The sequence below is a fragment of the Desmodus rotundus genome, chromosome 2 (genome assembly GCF_022682495.2).
Source record: "Desmodus rotundus isolate HL8 chromosome 2, HLdesRot8A.1, whole genome shotgun sequence".
NCBI classification, from domain to species: domain Eukaryota; kingdom Metazoa; phylum Chordata; class Mammalia; order Chiroptera; family Phyllostomidae; genus Desmodus; species Desmodus rotundus.
In genome coordinates, this window is record NC_071388.1 from 98,460,111 (window position 1) to 98,480,879 (window position 20,769).

The 20,769-nt window shown below is 34.1% G+C and overlaps 1 protein-coding gene across 4 annotated transcripts in view; it reads left to right on the forward strand.

Moving 5' to 3' along the window:
- The window catches only part of STXBP5L (syntaxin binding protein 5L), a 352,782-nt gene that overhangs the window by 193,638 nt on the left and 138,375 nt on the right, over positions 1 to 20,769 (forward strand). For all 4 annotated transcript variants that reach the window (XM_045185997.3, XM_045185998.3, XM_045185999.3 and 1 more), the window contains 6 exons: positions 4,726 to 4,873; positions 5,828 to 5,895; positions 11,620 to 11,660; positions 13,533 to 13,750; positions 15,615 to 15,787; positions 18,626 to 18,751. In XM_045185997.3, the coding sequence (XP_045041932.2) occupies positions 4,726 to 4,873; positions 5,828 to 5,895; positions 11,620 to 11,660; positions 13,533 to 13,750; positions 15,615 to 15,787; positions 18,626 to 18,751 (774 nt within the window). The remainder of the gene's footprint in view (positions 1 to 4,725; positions 4,874 to 5,827; positions 5,896 to 11,619; positions 11,661 to 13,532; positions 13,751 to 15,614; positions 15,788 to 18,625; positions 18,752 to 20,769) is intronic.

A 20,769-nucleotide genomic window follows, 5' to 3' on the forward strand; every position in this document is an offset into this window, starting at 1 on the left:
AATTTTAAATTATAGCCTTGCTGGGTAGAGTAGTCTTGGTTGTAGGTCCTTGCTTTTCATCACTTTGAATATTTTGTGCTAATGCCTTCTGGCATGAAAAGTTTCTGTTGAGAAACCGGCTCACTGTCTTATGGGAGTTTCTTGGTAAGTAGCTGTTCTTCTCTTGCTGTTTTTAAGACTCTTAATTTGTCTTTAACTCCTACCATTTTAATTATGATGTGTCTTGCTGTGGGCCTTTTTGGGTTCATCTTGTTTGGGACTCTCTGCACTTCCTGGATTTTGGGGTCTTTTTCCTTTATTGGGTTAAGGAAGTTTTCAGTTATTATTTCCTCAAATAGGGTCTCAGTCCCTTGCTCTCTCTTTTCATCTCTTGATATTCCATGATATAAATGTTGTTACATTTGACATTGTCTCAGATGTTCCTCAAACTATCCTCATTTTTTAAAAAATATTGTATTTGTCCCTCACTGCCTGGCTTATTTCACTTAGCATAATGCTCTCCAATTCCATCCACGCTATTGCAAAGGGTATAAGCTCCTTCTTTCTCTCTGCTGCGTAGAATTCCATTGTGTAACATAATCAACAAGAGAAAAAAACAAACAAAATATAACCAGAGACATTGAAGTTAAGAACAATCTAACAATAGCCAGAGGGGAGTGGGGAGGGGACAGTGGGAAGAGGGGTTTACAGGAACTACTGTGAAGGAAGGACACATGGACAAACTCAAGGGGGAGGGTGGAGGTGGGGGAGGGAGGTGGGTTCGGCTGGGGTGGAGAGGAGGGATGGGGAGAAAACACAGACAACTGTAATTGAATAACAATAAAAAATACATATTGTTGCTGTGATTGTGTGTTTTTTGCTACTTTATCTTTCAGATCTGATTCATCCTCTGCTTCACCTAATCTGCTGTTGATTCCTTCTAGTGTATTCTTCATTTCAGTTACTCTAGTCTTCATTTCTGACTAGTTCTTTTTTTGTTTCTGTTTTATTTAATGCTTGCTATCTCTTTGTTGAAGTTCTCACTTTCTTGACAATCCTTATAATCACTACTGTGAACTTGACTCCATTTTATTTCGTTGATTTTTCTATAGATTTTTCCTGTTCTTTTATTTGGGACATGTTTCTTTTTCTCCTAATTTTGGGTGCCACTCTGTGTTTCTATGTTAGGTGGACCTTCTATGTTTCCCAATCTTGGTGTGGTGGCCTTATGTAGTAGGTGTCCTGTGGGGCCCCGTGGCACAGTTTTCTTGATCACCTGATCTGGCTGCCCCAGGAGTGTCCCTGTGTCAGTTATGTGTTCCCTTTTGTTGTATTTGAGTGTTGATTGCTATTGGCTTGTTACGTGTGGGGTTTACCCTCATGCTGGCTGGCTGTGAGTAGTATGAGGTCCTATGTAGGTACTAACACCATGAATTACAATTTTTTCCAGCTGGTACTGGTGCCTGCCAAAACCTCTTTTTGAGGGTGCATCTTGTGGAGCCAATCATGTGGTGCTCTGTTGTAGGCCAGCCACTGGGTATATTTGTGCTGTGGCTTCTTGAGAGGGACTGCAGCATAGGTCAATGCTAAACACTGCCTGGTACCGGCCTGGAACTACCTGTTGGGAGCTACAGTATAATACCAGATAAGTAGCTGCCTTTGCTGAAACTGGATGGGTGTGGGAGGGGCGAAGCTGCAAGCTGAGGTCAACAGCCACCACTACCAGGCCTGGGGCAAATCAGTAAAAGGCCCAAGACAACCTAAGACCATCCGGCTGCCTGCGTGTCTCAACCACTGAGAGAACCTCGGTGGTACATGACTTTTATGAGGGTCTCAGGGAGCCACCAGTGTGCAGCAAGTGGTATTCACCAGGTTAATACAGATTCAAACTTGGTACCAGTGCTGGGTCTAAGTCCCGTCAGCCAAAGTCTCAGGGTACAATGAAGCCAGCTGCCACCCACCTGGGGCCTGCAGACCTTTGAAGTGAAATGGTCTTAGGAATTGACAGGGTAGAGCTAATAGAATTTATAAGGATAATGCAGATTAAGATTTGGATGTGTAGGGGGAGGGCTTAACACAGGAAATGTGGCACCTATTGACATTGTAGGAAGCTGCCCCTCGCCCTGAAGATACACAACTCAGTTTCTCCCTGTGTATCTGTAGCACTCTCTGAGTTTAACTGAAATTCCTCAAGAGTTTTTATTTTTTTAATTGTTCAAGTACAGTTGTCTTCCATTTCCCCCCCATCTCTCTCTCTTGCCCCACCAATCCCCACCTTCCACCCTCAATCCTACCTGCCTTTGGTTTGTCCATGGGTCCTTTATACATGTTCCTTGATGACCCTTTTCCTTCTTTTCCCCATTATCCCCCTCCTCCCTCCCCTCTGGTTACACCTGAAACCCAATTCAAAAGAACCTATGCACCCCAATGTTCATAATAGCATGATATACAATAGCCAAGTGCTGGAAGCAACCTAAGTACCCATCAGTAAATGAGTGGATAAAAAAACTATTGTACATTTACATGATGGAATACTACATAGCAGAAAGAAAGAAGGAATTCCTACCTTTCGCAACAGCATGGATGGAACTGGAGAACATTATGCTAAGTGAAGTAAGCCAGGTGGTCAAGAGTTTTTTAAGACAGATCAAAATGCAGGCCCAGGCTGGTTGCCAATGATAATGGCCTCAAGCTGTGTGTGCATTGAATAGGTCAGAGTCTCAGAGAGTTATCAGGGTGGAGCTAGTATAGTTCATCGAGCTAATGCCATGTGGGGGGAAGGCCCAGCCCAGGAAAGATGGTGCTCATGGGACATGTTGAAGGAAGACTCAACACAGGTACATTGGCAACTGTTCCTTCAGCCTTCACCCCAAACCACACAACTCAGTTTCTCCCTGTATGACTCTGGGGCCCTTAAAGCTCTTGTCCCTCCACCTGAGTCCAGGGTTGAGTGCCTGTGAGTGAGTTTTTAGTGCGTTATCCCTTTAAGAGGATACCTGTGTTTCCAATAGTCTCCTTCCTGTCTTATGTAAACAAGTGGAAGCCTTGCTGATTTTCACTGCCAAATGTTCTGTGGGCTCTTCTTCCTGGCATTGGTATTCCAGGCTGAGTAGGGGCTAAAACCTCTCACTCCTTAGGGGGAACCTCTGCAACTGAAATATCTCTCTGGATTATCCATTGCCACATTTAGGAGTGGGGCCAGTTCATTATGTGTCTCCACCCATTCTACCAGCTTCTATGTGTCTTTTCTGTATATCTTAAGTTATAGGACTTCTGTTAAGCCAGTCTTCAGATGGTTATTCAGGTTGATTATTCTATAATTTAATTATAATTTTTATGTGGTAATGGGAGGAGATGAGTGCAGCTTCTGCCTTCTCCATCATCTTGACTAGAACCTGTGGATTCCTTTTCAAACTCACTCCTTCCTTCCTTCCTTCCTCCCTCCGTCCCTTCTTCCCTCCCCCCCTCCCTCCCTTCCTTCCTTCCTTCTCCCCCATTCAATCCTCTACATAAAAGCAAGCATTAGGGCTTAAATTTTTTTCTTTTCTTGATTTCTTGGATTTATATCTTTGTTTATATTTCCACAGCAACCAATTTACACTTTTACATCTAAATTCCCATAATAAATTTTTAGTTATTATTTCTTTTTAAGTATATCTTTCCATAGTCTTTGCCAATATACTAAAATACCTTTCTCCAAGCATTTTTACTATATTGTTCACCTTGTCTGGAGTCTATCATTGCAACCACTTGGCTATTATCAAATTCCAAGTTGTAGATCTGGTCTTTAACCTGATATATTTATTTTACTGGCAATTCTTCAATCTAAGAAATGTTGATAATTTCTACCCTGAAACAGGGGACCTCTCATCCATCCATTTTAACCTACTTGCCATTTTTTAAACACAACTTTGTTCTTCCCTCCTGATTTTGCATATACTACTATTCCTATCTGGGAAACCATCTGTAGCATATACACACTCACTCACATATACCATACTCTGAAGATTGGACTAAATTACTAATTAAATTCCTAACAGTATGGGAAAGAAATTATTTTTAGTAGCCCTTCTCTACCCATGCCCCGACAAAAACATACATTGTTTCAGAAGTAACATGATCACACAAATCTGGAACTGATGGAACATACGGTAATATTCTGTTTCTTTAGTGGTACGTCTGGTAACTAAGAACTGCACAATATATTGTGGATGTAAGAATTATTAATTTGATTCTATACTTTTATATGCCTGTTTGAAATTATAGTAAGCTTGAGGATATGAAATTTACTGCATCCATAATTCTGCATGCCCACTATGTTCTCTAGTTTACATAGGAAATTATCTCAAGCATGATACAATCACACACATCTTTAAATTACTCCTGCAGAAAACAAAAAAAACATTTACTTATATATTATCTCCCATGGAAAAAATGTCAAATTTACTAAGATATTTTAATACTTATAGTATGTTATATAAATATTTAGATAAAAATAGTATCATTGTGGAATTTTTGAACTATAGAAAAATTTACTTATACAAGTAAAATTCTACCAATATTCATATTATATTTTATAGATAAGTACTTTCAAAAAAGTATGTTTGTTCATATGACTCTTATGATGCATAAAAGCAATTAAGTGAATGTATAATTAATATATAGAAGGTTTTGGGATTTGCTTTATAAGTTATTTTATTTTTTATCATTGCAAAATGAACCTAATATATTGTATTTATCTATTAGTTTTCCAATCTTTGAAAATCCATATCCCATGGACATTCATGAATCACCAGTTACTTGCACAGCCTACTTTGCTGACTGCCCTCCAGATTTGATTCTAGTACTCTATGCTATAGGAGTTAAGCATAAAAAACAAGGATACAGTAATAAGGTAAAAGTAACAGTTAAAAATAAATCGTGTTAGATTCATATTCATATCATGTGATTACACTTTTTTGTCATACTATTTTCTTACTTTCTATGAAAGAATACTTGAACTAAATTCTTTTTTGAAATCAGAAGCTGGAATCAATAAAAAACATAACCTCTGGAATTCAAATTTACTAAATGGTACATAGCTTTAAACCTATAGAAATATAAATTTCTTATATAATATGTATATATTATATACTGGTATGCTTATCTATATGTATATTTATATACTAAAAATACATTTAAAGTAACAAATTTGAATTATAAATTGTAACTTTTAATTATTTTGGATGAAGGATTGTATTTTAATAAATTCAAGTTACCTCTAATCATTTCTTATCAATGTTTAAGACATAATTATCAAATTATGAAATTATCAAATTATCAATAAGACGTAATTATCAAAAGTCACTTATTAAATAACTTTCTGGAATTCCATTTTATTGAACTTACTATAGGATTCAAATACTTACAGTTGTATTAGGCCAACTATTATGATTTCTGTTATTTGTACAGGGCTATTGGGATGGATAATTCTGGGGATGAGAGTGGGGGCACAGTTAACATAGTATTCTGTGTTAAATGGCACCACAATAGTTTGGTAGTACATAGATCATGTGGCAAATGTAGCAACACTGTATTTGTATGATTGAAAATATTTCTTTGACTTTTTAATATGAATGGTAATCTTTGTTAATATTGATATTTTTATGGATGATGGAATTATACATTTGGAATATTTTGCTGAATGAAAGAATTAAAAGATAGCCACATACTTTATCCTCCACTACTTTATAGCTATTGACTTCTAAGAAAATCTTTCACCATTATTTTAAAATATTGTCACTTTAAATTTTTAAGTTATTTAAAATTAAAAATAAACTTACAAATTTTTCCTGGATAATATATTTAGGAGTGGCCAATCACTGGAGGAGCTTGGAACCTTGGAACACAAACATACCCAGAAATTATTATTACTGGGTAAGTGGGATGTGATTTTTAAATTTATCAATTCATCATCAAAAATGTTTCATTGAGCTTTTATAATTTCTCATAATTATGCTCTAGGCAGACTGACAATTTAAGTAAAAGTAAAAATTTAAGACACGTACATGCATAGCCTGGGGACAGACAACAGTGTGGTGAAGGCCAGAGGGAGGGGAGGGCAGGATCTTGGTGGAGATGGGAAAAGGTGAGGGGAATGGGGGACATCTGTAATAGTGTCAACAATAAAAATGAGACAAATTTTGTGCAAAGATTATAACATAACCTTGGTGGAAGATAGAATGAAACTACTGAAAACTTAGACATATAACAAAAATAATTAAGTGTACATTATAACAGTGGGAGAAAGTCGAAGTATGAAAAATCATGAGAGGCTAGTCAAGGAAGAACTCCTGTGAAAATCATAGATTATTAGCCTAAGAAAGTCCCTTACCAACATCTCTTGATTCCTGCCAAATGACTGTTCTATCAGGTAGTTATTTAAAGTATGCTTCAAAACTTAAAGCACCAGAAAAGTCACTATGTTCTGTAGCCGCCTACTCTAATAGTAGGAATAAAAATAGAGACATACCAACAGATAAAGGTGAGATTTAAAAGATAATAAGTTATTCTGCGTATGGGACAATATACTAGATGAAATTTTCCCTGTTTTTCCCACTGAATACAACTAAAACCCCTAAATAGTATATATTAAACAAACATAAGATGACTGGAAAAGATGGAGAGAAGTCGGACTGGCGAGGCCCCCAAGTCCCATGGAATAACATGGTGGCAAGTTTCTTGGGTTTTTTTGTTTTTGTTTTTGTTTTTGTTTTGCCTCATATATCCCAGAATTGGAGCTGAAGAAGCTGGCAACCTGCATCTGTCAATGTGTACAAACAAACAAAACACAAACAAAAATTAGTTCTCTGTAGCCAAATGACATGAAAAAGGGTAGCCTATCAAGACAGAAAACTTTTAGAAAATAGTCTCTCTAGCTAACTGCCAGAGGAAAAAAAACCATGGCCCCGCCCCAACCCACTCAAACAAAGGCAGATTGAGGACCCTAGATTTTTACCTTCATTAGGCTGTAAAAATGGTGCCTCAACTTCCTTCTGAGAGGAGTATCATTTCTGACCCTAAACAAAGGCTGAATAAGAAGCTGTGACTTTTAACTCTGCTGGATGCTGATGAAACCCATCACCTGTGCTGTTGGAGGAGATCATGTGGGGAAAAAAATTTCCATCACAGCCAAGCAGCAATGAGCCACACACCCTCTACCTTTTGTATCAGTGGAAATCCAGTAAATAAAGAGAGAAGAAAAAGAATAGGGCTGAAAAAAGTATATCAGGAAATAATGCCTGAAAACTTTCCAAATTTGGCAGAAGACATCAACCTATAGATTCCAGAAACTGAGTGAACCACAAGAAATCCATAATAAGTCACATCATAGTCAAACCTCTGAATACTAATCACCAAGAAAAAACCCATGAAAACAGCAAGAGAGAAATGACATCTTACCTATAGGGCAAAACAAATGTGAATGATGGTGAATTTCTCATTAAAAACTGTGGAGACCAGACAGAAAAGACTTTTCAAATGTTGGTAGAAAAGAACTGGCAACCCAGAATGCTATACCCAGCAAAAATGTTTGGGAATTAAGGAAAAATCAACACATTGGTAGAAGAAGGAAACAAAGAATTTTGTCAACATCAGTCCTACTCTAAAAGAGTGGCCAGAGTAAGTTCTCTAAACATAAAGCAAATGATAAAAGAAGGGACCTTGGAATATCAAGAGGGAAGGAAAAACACAGTAAGCAAAATGTGGGTAAATACAGCTTTTCTTCTTCTGAGTTTTTGAAATTATATTTGATGGTTGAGTAAACGTTACATTGTCAGGTGTGGTTTTATGTACATCTAAGGGGAATATTTAGACAATTATAAAAGGGAGAAGGTAAGGTAATGGAAAGGGAGGTAAGGTTTTTATACTTTCCTCGAAATGGTAGTATGATGACACCAGTAGACTGTGACAAATTGTTATACTTCAAGCAACCATTTTTTAAAAGCCAAATGCAAACAGATACACTAAAAAAATACACATTGAAATGGATGTACTTGTTGGGAACCGCCCTGCCTGGTTTCAGAAGCTGTAACCCCCATAGTTAAGGCTGAGTCAGAGACCTTGGGACCATAAGCCATTAAGGAGACAAAGTTTATCTCCCTGGCAGAGGTGCCATCTCTGCCCACTTTACCCTGCTTGGCCCTGAGCCTGACCAGTTAGCCAATGACGGGTAAGATTCCTCAAGGGAGGAACAGCCTAAGACAGGCATGGTCATGAAAAAGGCCCACAGGGAAGGACTCGGGGGGCTATAGAAAAAGGGGGTGATGGACTCTAGCCCCTCGGCTTTGACATAGGCTGAGTCCTCATTATGCCTGCAAGAAATCTCCTAATCTCTTGGCTACCTTACTTCCCCTGCCTGACTTAAACCTGAAACAATGACAGAGGTGGGTGTGGCCCTGTGCTGGAAAGGGCAGATTCCCTGGGGAATCAGGCCTAAGAAAGAATGCATACAATCCTGTGAAACCCACTTTGTTTATACCCTCAGCTTAAATGATAAGGGTCCAGACTGGAAATGAGTTTGTTTCCCAAAGTATTATAGCCCTTTAACTAACACCCTAACCCAGAATAAACCCTCAAAGTTCTCTATATGTTATCTATTGTTTGACCCTTACTGCCTGACAATGATTGATGAGCTTTATCTGTATTCCTGTGTAAAATGAACCTAACGAAAGCCCATGGAGGGAAAGGCTCTTGGCCCTTCTCCTTTGAGAGACTGGCCACTTCTCCTCCCCAAGCAGATCATGTCTTGGTAGACTTATTCTCATCCATGGCGGACGGGGGGGGGGGCGGGCTTCGGTAAAGCTCCACGACATGTACTAAAATAATTCAATTAACCCATAGGAAGGCAGGAAAAAACAGGAAAGAAAAAAGTGACAGACTAAAGCCCTAACACATCAATGATTAAGTTAAGTGCAAATGCTCTAAATACTCTAATTCAAATTCACAGCTTGGCAGAGTGGATTGAAAATTATGGCCCTACTTCACGTAAAAGAGTACAGTGAGGTTGAGAGAAAAGTAATTGAAAAATACTCTATAAAAATTTGGTGGAGAATGACATTGGCAAGATATCAGAACAGATGCTGTTCTCCCACAGCTGATGTAACAATATATGGTTGAGGAACCAGTAAAAAGTTGTACCGAGGCAAGCTTAAAGCCAAGAACAGCCAAATTGAAATGGGTTTAAATAGCCATTTAATTTCACTTTGACTACGTCAGCCCCTCCAGAAAATTGGCATAGCTTGTGTTCAGGAGGAAAGCTCAACTTGCACTTTCTCTCATTGGAGGGAAAGAGAGGAGAAGAATGTACATCAAATATTCCTGCTTTTCAGGGGGCTTCCCAAGAGATTAGTTTCTGTCTCACCTGAACCTGAGTGATGATGGAACTTGGATGCCTGGGAGATGCAGAGAGCAAAACAGAACTCAACAGTTGTTGAACTTCCCCCAAAACCTGCAGTACTAAAGATAGACAATAGTGGGAGCATGAGACTACAAGCTCATGGAGAAAACCAGCAAACCTCTTTAATAGGGAAATTCCATACAGAGGCCCAGAGGAGATACATCTCCATTAAAGGTTTGAGGCCCAAAGATTTCTACTTAGGCAGATTGGTGAAGGTCTTCCCCTGTACAAAGCCAGTTCATAAGCAGTAGTTTTATTTTCAAATGACAAATTCCCAACAAGAAATAACAAGGCACACAAATAAATAAATAATTAAAGGGACAAAATAGACTTACAGAAATTAATCTCTAGTCCTATTAAGAAATAGAGATCTGTGAATAACCTAACAAACAATTCAAAATAATTGTCTTTAAAAAGCTCAGGGCACTAAGAATACAGATAAACAAATAAACAAAATTTAAAAAATAAAGCATGAGCAAAATGAAAACAAAGAGATAAAAACTATAATAAAGAAAAAGACATTTTGGAGTAGAAGAATAACTGAATTGAAAAATATACTAGTAAGGTTCAACTTCAGACTTAATCAGAAGAAAGAATCAGTGAACCAGTAGATAGGTAATAGGAAATTATAGAGTCAGAGGAAAAAAGAAAAAAAAAGAATAAAGTGTTATATCTGATAATGGATTAATATCAAAAGTATGTGAAGAACTCATACAACTCAACAGAAAAAAAAACAATTAAAAAAAATACAGAGGACCTGAATAGACATTTCTGCAAAGAAGACTCACAGATGACCAACAGACACATGAAAAGATGCTCATCACCACTAATCATCAAATTCAAATCAAAACTATAATAAGATATCACTTCATATCTGTCAGAATAGCTATTATAAAAAGATTGTCAATAAGGGCTGGCAAAGATGTTGAGAAAAGGGATTGTAAATTAGTGAGCTACTATGGAAAACAGTATGGATATTTTTCAAAAATTAAAGCTAGAACTATCATATATGTGATCCAGCAACTCCACTTCTGCATATTTATCCCAAAAATGAAAACAATAATTTGGGAAGATATATAGCACCCCTATGTTCATTGCAGCATTATTTATAATAGCCAAGATATGGAAGCAACCTAGGTGCCTATCAATAGATTAATGGATAAAGACCATGTAGCACATATAAACAATGGAATATTACTCCTCCATACGAAACAATGAAATCTTGCCATTTGCAGCAACATAGATGGACCTAAAGAATAATATGTTAAGGGAAATAAGTCAGACAGAGAAAGACAGATACTGTATGATTTCACTTACATGTGGAATCTGTAGGTTGTTCCTAGATGCCCATTAGCAGATTTAAGAAGTTTCCTGTTCCTAGATTGTTGAGGTTTTATTTTTCATGAATGGATGGTAAATTTTTGTCAACTGTTTATTCTTCATTTATTGAGATGATCATGTGGTATTTAATCTTTCAGTATGGTAAATTACAATATGATGATTGAGTTTTTTTAATTTTAACTGGCCTTACATCCCTGAGATAAATCCCACCTAGTTATGATGTGTATGAATGACAGAATCTTCCTTTGATTTGCTAATATTTTGTTGACAGTTTTTATGCCCATGCTCAAAGAATATTGGTTTGTAATTTTCTTGTAATGTTTTTTTCTGGTTTTGATTGAAAATAAAGCTGCCTCAGAAAATGTATTGGGAAGTATTTTATCCAATTTTATTTTTTTAGTGAGTTCTTATAGAACTACCATTATGTTATTACCAAATAATGATAAAACTCTAGATAGGTTTAAGGATTTGATTTTTGTAATTTGAAGCTTGATTTTAATTTCTCCATGATATTCATTGCAAAATTATTTTAATATCTAAATTGCCTTGGGTATCTTTTTATTTAGTGTAAACAATTTTACATTAAAAGTATTGTTTTTTCCAATAGGTAGGTTTTAATTGCTCTCTATTACAAAATAAAATCCTAGAGTAAAATTTAAGTAATTATTGTTCTCTTTTAAGTTTAGATTTTACTGTATTATTTTATATTTAAACTATTGTGCTTAGAAATGACTTAGTGTATACTTGTTTTCATTGGAACAGTACTTTTTAATTGAATTTAACATTACCCCAAGTTTTACACTTTTAGAATGATAATTTTTTATTTAATATACTTTAATTTATCTAATTTGTTTTTTGCCTAGTCATGCAGATGGATCAATAAAATTTTGGGATGCTTCTGCAAGTAAGTTTTAACTTCCTCCTTTTATAACAGAAAACACTTGGTTAATATACTCCCAGCCAATTACCACTTTTTAGTTTAGACAATTAACATTTCATTTACATTTTCAGCATATGTGCATGGTTGTGTTACAAAAACCCATTTCCTATATTATTAGATCAATTTAAACTATCTCTACTGTACTTCTATAATATAAACTGGACTGAAGTCACTTTTTACCACCAACCATTATATTTATAAAAGGCAAATTGTAAAGGCAAAGTGCATTGGAAAAAGAACCAAACTTTGTCAGATTAGCTCTGTTCAAGGAATGTCCTTTTACCTCCTAACTCTGTGGTATTGGAAAAATGTCTTTATCCCATTAGTATTCACTTTTCTTGCTCCTCTATATATTTACATATACACATAACTTTTTGTAACCACTCAAGAGTAAGTTGCAAATATGCTGCTCCTCTGAGACTGAATGCCCTTGAATACTTAATGTGTATTTCCTACAAATACATCCTTTTACATAAATTATAGTTATTAAGGTCAGGAGATTAATATTTATACAAAACTATTATCTAACCTCCAGATTTTTTTCAGTTTTTGCCAATTGTTCCAATAATATCTTTTATAAGAAAAGAAAATCTAGGCTCATTTATGGCATTTAGTTATCATATCTTTTGAGTTTTATTTAATCTGGAACAGTTCCCAAGTTTTTATTTCATGAAAAAGACATTCATGATGAGTTCAGCTGACTTATTTTGTAAAACCTCCAATTTCAGTTCTACTCATGTTTCTCATGATTAGATTCAGATCATACACTTTTGGCAAGAACTCCCAAATTTTTAGAATTTTTCTCAGGAATCCTTTGCCTTAATTAGAGCTTTCTCATAGACAAGTCATTGTCAGGGTCTAAAATGGAAGAATATTCTCCCAAATAAACATTTCTGAAATTTCACAAACCCAGAGTTAACTAAAATTATAACTGACCATTTCCTAACACCTAGCCATTTGGAAAAGATTCTTCCCAAATAAATATTCCTGGAAATTCACAAACCCAGGGTTTCCTAAAATTGTAACTCACTCTTTCATAACACAGCCATTCAGAAAAGATTCTTCCTAACATAATTACAGCATATTGGATTCCCAGTATTGCTGGCTTGTATATTATAAGTGTTTCTCATCTGAAAGAGTGTCTAAAAATTTGTTGAGAGGAGTACACCCTCTAAGAATACTATCAATTTCTCATCTAGTAATCCAAGAGGAAAATTAGGGAAAAAGTTGAGGGGCCTCCCTTAGAATTAGGTTCAGTATTTCCATCGTAAACTTACTGAACTCCTGTGTTTCTGTTGAATAAATGAGGATAATACTTCATGGGACTTTTTAAAAAAAGATTGTATTTATTTATTTTTAGAGAGGGGGGACGGGAGGAGGGAGAAAGGGAGAGAGTAAACATTGATGTGAGTGAGAAATGTCAATCGGGGACTGAACCTAAAACCCAGGCATGTACCCTAACCAAAAATGGAACTGGGAACCTTTTACTTTGTGGGATGACACCCAAATAACTGAGCCACACCAGTCAGGGCTCACTGGACTTGTTCTAAGGATAACATGAGACTGTGCATACAAAGGATCTACAGATTCCTTGGTATATAGTGTATGTTCAATAAATGTTTATTTTTCCTTGTAGTCTTCCTTCAAGAAAACTGTACTGATAAAAAAGCATGACATTGAATGCTTACTAGTTAAAATATAATTTATTTTATCTAGATGTTTTACTTTTGTCTTTTAATAAATATATTGAAAAAAACTTCAACAACATTTAAGAATTAAGTTCAAAAAAAGAATTGAGTTCAAATTAGAAAGTAATTAGCCTTCAATATCTTATAGTAACTCTACAGATGCTGTACAAGCTAAAAACTTCAAAAGTGTTTGAAAAACAGAAGATAGGAGAAGGAAAACAAACATGTGAAATTGTAGAGGAAGATCCATATGCCATTCAGATGATTTACTGGTGTCCAGAGAGCAGAATATTTTGCGTTTCAGGAGTCTCTGCATATGTCATAATTTATAAATTCAGCAAACATGAAGTAACAACAGAAATAGTGGTAAGTCATTCAAAATTTAAACTTTACACTTAATTAAAGGAAAGCAATTTCATATATTTCGGTTAATACTGGGTATGGTTTTAAACCATTAACACTGCAGTCTGTGGCTAATAATCCAATTTATAGGATTTTTAATTAGACTTCTTATATAGTATAACATTTTTAAAAGTTTGACTTAAAATGACAAAATACAGTTTTCTGTAAAACCTTGGCATTATTAAATGGGATGCATTATGCCTATAGGTTTTATACAGATTTGTTATTGATTTATTTTATGTATAAATTTCCAATTAATTCAGGCTGTGTTCTATACCTTTATTAATTTTTTAAATGTATCTTTTTTGTCAATTTGATTGTCTCAATTATAATAAGATTATTTTTAATGATTTCCTATATATTAACATTTTTTATAGAGTGGAAATAATTATGGGGTTGATTTACCTAATCTTAATTTTTAAACTTATGAAATAACTTATTTAAAATAATGACACTCTCATGAAATAAATAAAATCTAACTTAAGACACCTATAGGTAATGGACCTTCTCTACCCAGGCCATTTTACCATTTTATCAGAAAATAGAGATTGTCTACTAAAGGCCTATAAAGATTATCTATCTACTCCAGGCATGTACATAACGTTTTTTACCTCAACAACTAAAGTATTACCATTTTCAAGTATATTAGTTAAAACTCCAGGCTTTGGAGTCAGATAAGCCTAGGTTTTATTTTAACTCTGGCTTTACCAGTGAATACCTATGTGACTCTGAGCAAGTCACAGACTCTATTAGTCAATAGTAGACCTGGGTAAGGTTTAATTTCATCATCTATATAATTTCCCATGTAAATGAAATGGAAGGTAATAATAAACTAGAAGTGGAAGTATCAATTTTATAGGGTTATTATGATGATTATTATATAAAATTATTAACATAGTGTCAAAGTATAGTAAGCATCCAATAATTAACAATTATTTTTGTCACTGGAGGTTTTTTATAAATTTTAAAATAATTATGACAATCATTTTGATAACATTGCTATTTTTACCACCTCATATGACATTTGTGTAAACCATTATTTTCAATATCAAAAATGCTGATTTTTACATTGTAAAGCAAATGTTTGTTTTAAAATCTATTTTAATAAAGCATTAAATGCAATAATAAATTACCTAAATTAAAAACATTTTAGTTTTAAAAAGAGATTTTGGGATCACATTTTTATTTTAATATAAATTACCATATTTTTTTCATTAAGTAACTCTGACCAAGCTAATGAAATTAAATAAGGAAGAGCTAGGCTAATGAAACAAATATATAGAAATATGAAATTTATTTTGGAAAATAATTACTGAGTTGAAGTCAAAATTAAAGGAAGCTTTTTTTAAATTAAAAGTCTTATACAAATAACAATTTATGAATTTTGGGTGAAAGGTGGGGGTGGGAGGGGTGGGGGGAGAGTGGTGGGGAGAAAATGGAGACAATTGTACTCAAAGAACCACATACACACATCAGTTTAATCTTTTCCACTGGAGTAAACATGACCAATATTTACCTTTATTTTATTATATATGGAATTGTAATTTATACTTTATCTTAAGGAATATTTATTATATAAATACTTTATCTCCACTGGTAGGCATTTTTCTTAAAATTCTGGAGAATTAAAAAGTATTTCACACTTTTTGTGAGTGCTATTTAATATTTCTTATAATTATTTAATTCAGTTTGGGATATCTCAGCTTTACTATAAATAGAAATTGAACTTATTAATCAGAAAAAAATAATGCTTACCAAAACTATCAACTATTTTAATGTGATTATTTGTTATCATGACTTAGATTAATTTAAACTTGTTCTTTTTAAGTCATTAGAGGTTCGACTTCAGTATGATGTTGAAGACATTATTACCCCAGAACCAGAAACAAGTCCTCCATTTCCAGATCTCTCATCTCAGCTTCCTTCTTCAAGGAGTCTTTCTGGGAGCACCAACACTGTGTCTAGTGAGGGAGTAACAAAGGACAGTATCCCGTGCCTCAAGTAAGAGTTGCTACCACATTTTAAAACAATTTTACATATTAATCATACAATTATTTTAAACTGTGCCAAATAAAATCATCCTTCTCTCTTATTAAGTTGTTGTTAAGTGATCTACAATCTCCCATAGGGTGTTATCTTTGTTATCTTTGGTACCTGGTGTTATCTTTGAATATCCCTGAAGAGGACACAGTATTTTCATCCTTCACTTGCTAATTCCTATATTTCCTTCCCAGAAAGACTCTAAAGAAAACATGGCTATGATAAAATGGGAAAACTTTTGTCCAGACACAAACATGGCTACTTACTTGTTACTTCCAAAATGGAAATGTATGTTAAGGGAATTTCTTTAGCCTTCTTAGAATTGAAAAGAAACCAAGTTTATTATCTACTGTCATAATACTATATTAGAAAAAAGAATTTTTCTCTCTTGTTTGGTAGGATACTGTATATGTCTTTCTCTTTTTTAGCTGATGCTATTTGGTAGTAAACTATGTTCTCTCAGTATATCTAAATAAACTTTAGTGTCATACTCAAAGAAAACTTAAAGTTAGTCAAGCCCATAGTAATATTTATTGTATTATTTTCATGCTTTTTAATAAGCAAATATAAAAAAATGTACTTTCCTTAAATCATTACTCACTGCTTCTTCATCATCAAACGAAATGTATTAGCTGGTTGTTTGTATTAGCTGGTTGGAGAACTGGGCCTAAGCAAAGAATTTTTACTAATCTCATATAAAAATATCTGAATCTGCTACTTAAAGGAACTTTAGGCACTTCTTATGAAAACACTTATGGAAAATTTAAAGATAAGATTTTTAGAAGCAAAATCTGTTTACCACACAATTAGCAGTTGCTATTCTTTTGTAATCATCATTTTTCCTCCAAAAAAATTTTCCTGTTTAGTACAAAATGCAAATAAAAGCAGGATTTACAGGGAGAAAAATCCACGAAGAGGAAACATCATCATAAAATTTCAGCAAATGGAAAACATCATAATGTTTTAATGCTATATATTTAATTTTCCCTTCGTAGCACTTTGCTTCATTTAATTGATTTCTATTAAAATGAAAACCAGAAACAGAACAAAAAGCTCAGCAAAGCTCAAGAAAGTACTGTTTACTAACTAACATGACCTATCATTAAAGTGTGGGTCTTCCAGTGATCTAAATATTTTTATATAAAATTTTTAAAAAATAAAAGGTAGAGATAAGAGAAAAACAGTTAAAACAATAAAAATTTGGTCATGGAGATGAAGTAAGCAATACATTAAAGCATAATAAAAGAATTTAATGTTGACTTGAAAAATCTTAAGGATAATCAAGAGAATCAAAGTGAAAAAAAATCAGGATAGTCCTATATTATGTATATAGTAAGGTCCTAAGAACCAAGTAGCAGAACTGATCTAAGAATATTATTCTGTGAATTACATTATATTACAAGTGGTTTTTGAGTTGCATATAATCTATGCTTTGATAAATTGTATGTTAGCATCGGTCCCTAAATCACTTTTCCTTTGCTGGATTTAGATTACCATATACATTAGCTGATAAATAAGCATTTGAACAAGCCAAGTCTTCATTTTTAGCAAAGTTACAATTTTTATCAAAATACACATATTTGTGCAATTATTGACTTTTTTTTTTTGCCTTTGTACTTCCTAGTATGTAAAATGGGTAGTTACCCTATCTCTCACTAAGAGGGTGAGATTCGAACAAAAAGTAGATAAGGGAGTTAGCTGAAGAATACATGATGGAAAAGTGTTCTAGGCAGAAGGAACAGCTAGAGCAAAGGCCTTAACAAAGGGAGCAAGGTTAGTGGAGAAGGTAGTTAGGAGATGAAGTCAGATAGGCACTAGTGACATTGACTTTTATTCCTAATTAAATGGGGAGTCATTATAGGGTTTTGAAGAGAGAAGTGAATTTTAAATTGATCAGTTTTGGTGGCTATGTTGAAAATGGATTTTGAGATGAAAAAGAGTAGAAGCCAGGAGACCAGTAAGGAGGATGTTTGCGCCTAACTAGAGATGATGTCGAGGGCTTGCAGATTTAGCAATTAAAAATAAAGAACATTCATTTAAATCTGAATTTCAGATAAACAATGAGCATTTTTTAGTTTCAGCATATCCCAAATATTGCATGGGACATACATACAGTAAAAAAAATCTTATTTATTGTTTATTTGAAATTCATGTATTAATGGATAGTCAGTATTTTTATTTGTCAAATGTAATTAGGATATTAGCAGTAAGGAAATAAAAGGGGATAATATTCTAAATATATTTTTAAGATAACACCATCAGCATTTATTTGATAATTTATTGGCCGTGAGGTATGAGAGAAGGGTATCAGTCAAGAATGATTTTAAGGCTTTTTTTTTTTAACTGAATAACTGGAAAAATAAGAGTTACTATTAACTAGAATAGAGAAGGGTGCAGGTGGAGCAAATTTAAAGGGAGAGAGCAGGATCGTACAATGAGTAGTAGATTAATAGTTATTCTTTTTTATTTTTATGCATTTTAACTTTAAAATAGATAACAAATATTTCATAAGAAAAATAATAATTAAAAAGACTATTCCCAAAGAAAAAAAAAGAAAGTGATAAAGACCAGTGGAAGTCGTGGGCCTGACTGACAAAACAGCTACTTAAAGAAAAGACTAAGCAACCACAAGTAGCTTGTTGTATTTTGAGAAATCTAGAAGACATTGTCCACCTGCATAATGTCCTTCATGCCTGGTGTTGTATATTTCTGTAGGAAGTTCTATGTAAATTATGAAGATAAGCATAAACATAGTTATTTAAACTGTATTAACAGAATTACTTTTTCTCCTTTTCCTAGTGTTAAGACACGGCCAGTGCGGATGCCTCCAGGGTATCAAGCAGAACTCGTTATTCAGTTGGTGTGGGTGGATGGTGAACCCCCTCAACAGATTACTAGTCTTGCTGTAAACTCAGCATATGGAATGTAAGTAGCTAAACATTCTTTCTAATTGTTATCATTTATCTAACATGTTTGATATATTTAGATATTTCCTTTAAAATACTTAAATATAGAAAGAAGCCCTTACCTGGATTTTTATTAGATAAAAATGGTATAAGAAAAATAATCATTTAAACATAAACTATGATTATTTGTTCTTTCTTGATGTCAAACTTGTGATAGTATTTCCACTTTTAATGTTAGCAAGTTGTTAGGATGTTACTACACTTACAACTTGTTTGTATACTCCTACACGTACACCTTTTTGTTGGTTTTGTTTGTATTTCTATTGTTTTTCTCCTTGTGTTTCATTTTGAATGCTAGAGTCAGATTCTTTGGGATTCAAATCCTCTTTCTGCTTCTTTCTAATTGTGGGATCTTAGGAAAGTTACTTAAATTTCTGTGCTTTGTTTCCTTATCTGTAAAATGAGGATAAGATGTTGAGAGGGTTAAATGTATTAGTACATATAAAATGTATCTTTTATGTTCAGAGTAGGATACACATGACGTATTCAAGATAGGATAATTTGAGTTTTAATAAATGAATTATTTATCTAGGATCTAGAGAAACAACACAAGATAGTGGGGTATGCCAGGGCTAGAAAGAACAGTACTTTATTAGCATCTGTTAAAGAATAACTTGAACACATAGTTAATTATTACCATGTTATTTACTTGAATACTAAGTGAAGCAATAATAGGTTGATCTTATGTAACAAATACAAAAACAGAATTTATGTGTGAGAAAAAGAAAAAATTAAAGAAAGAAAAACCACAGACACTATATAAATAATGAATTTGGTATTTTATTTTCATTGTGTAAGATGTAATGAGACCAGTCAGGGTGTTTGCTCTTGGGCATCTTTATGAATTACCAAGTAAGTCAGTTTTGGTTATTTATGGCTTCTCCAGAAGACCTTAGCTTTTTAATTTGTGATATATATGACATTTTTTGTATTATCATTTTTTGGGGAATACTTCTAATTGATTATTCCAGGTCTGTACCATTTTTTTCTTGTTAGAATTTATTAATTCCACCTTTTTGGTCAAACTCAGCCCCCAAGCAGACTGACCTTGAGTGCCTCAGCCTCCTTATGAAGCAGATTATAATTTGAATAGTGCCCCAGTATAATGGCTTTGTGACAACATTTAAATACATGCATATTAGATGTCAAAGAAAGGGGAAAAGGTAAAGACAATCACAATTATTATTTTAAAAATCTTTGGAAACTACTTTGCTGCCCCAATATCCTAGTCTGCCTAAGTCTAAACTAAGAGAACAAGTAAGTCCCAAGGATCAGTGAAATAAAGTTTAGCTAGCTGAGTAGCACTATTTTCTCATGTTTATTGATTGTTCTACTCTTTTGAAGAATTTACCAAGGGGCAACTATTTAAATCAGAAACTGCGTAGTGTCTGAGATTATTCACCTCTTATAAGCCAGTTGCCCGCCACACTTGTGTGTGTGTGTGTGTGTGTGTGTGTGTGTGTAGACAGAAAACTGGCCTCTGGGTAAGGAACAAAGATAGTTAACTATTGAAAGCAAAACAACAGCTAGAGCAACATCTTGCATCAGTTCCCTGAGCCTCAGACCCAACAGAGTAACATGTTGAGGAACAGATGGTACCTGCACATGCAGTGGTATTACAAAAGAAGAACTCTGAGTTTAAAAAACTCAGGAATGAAAATAGGTCTGCTACTGATCCCGCCTATCCTCTCATCTGGGAGAGACCACATCTTTACTCTGGAGTATAAGCAAATCTTCTCTGGGGAAGAAAAGGAGAGGCCTTTATCTTTTTAAAAGATTATTCTTACATTGTTTTTGTTGAAGTATGTTTTTTTTAATTACAGTTTATATTAAACATTATATCAGGTTGAGGTGTAAAACAGTGATTAGGTATTTATGTAACTTATAAAGTGATCACCTCAATAAATCTATTGCCCATCTAACACCATACATAGTTATTACAATTTTATTGGCTATATTTCCTGTACTATACTTTGC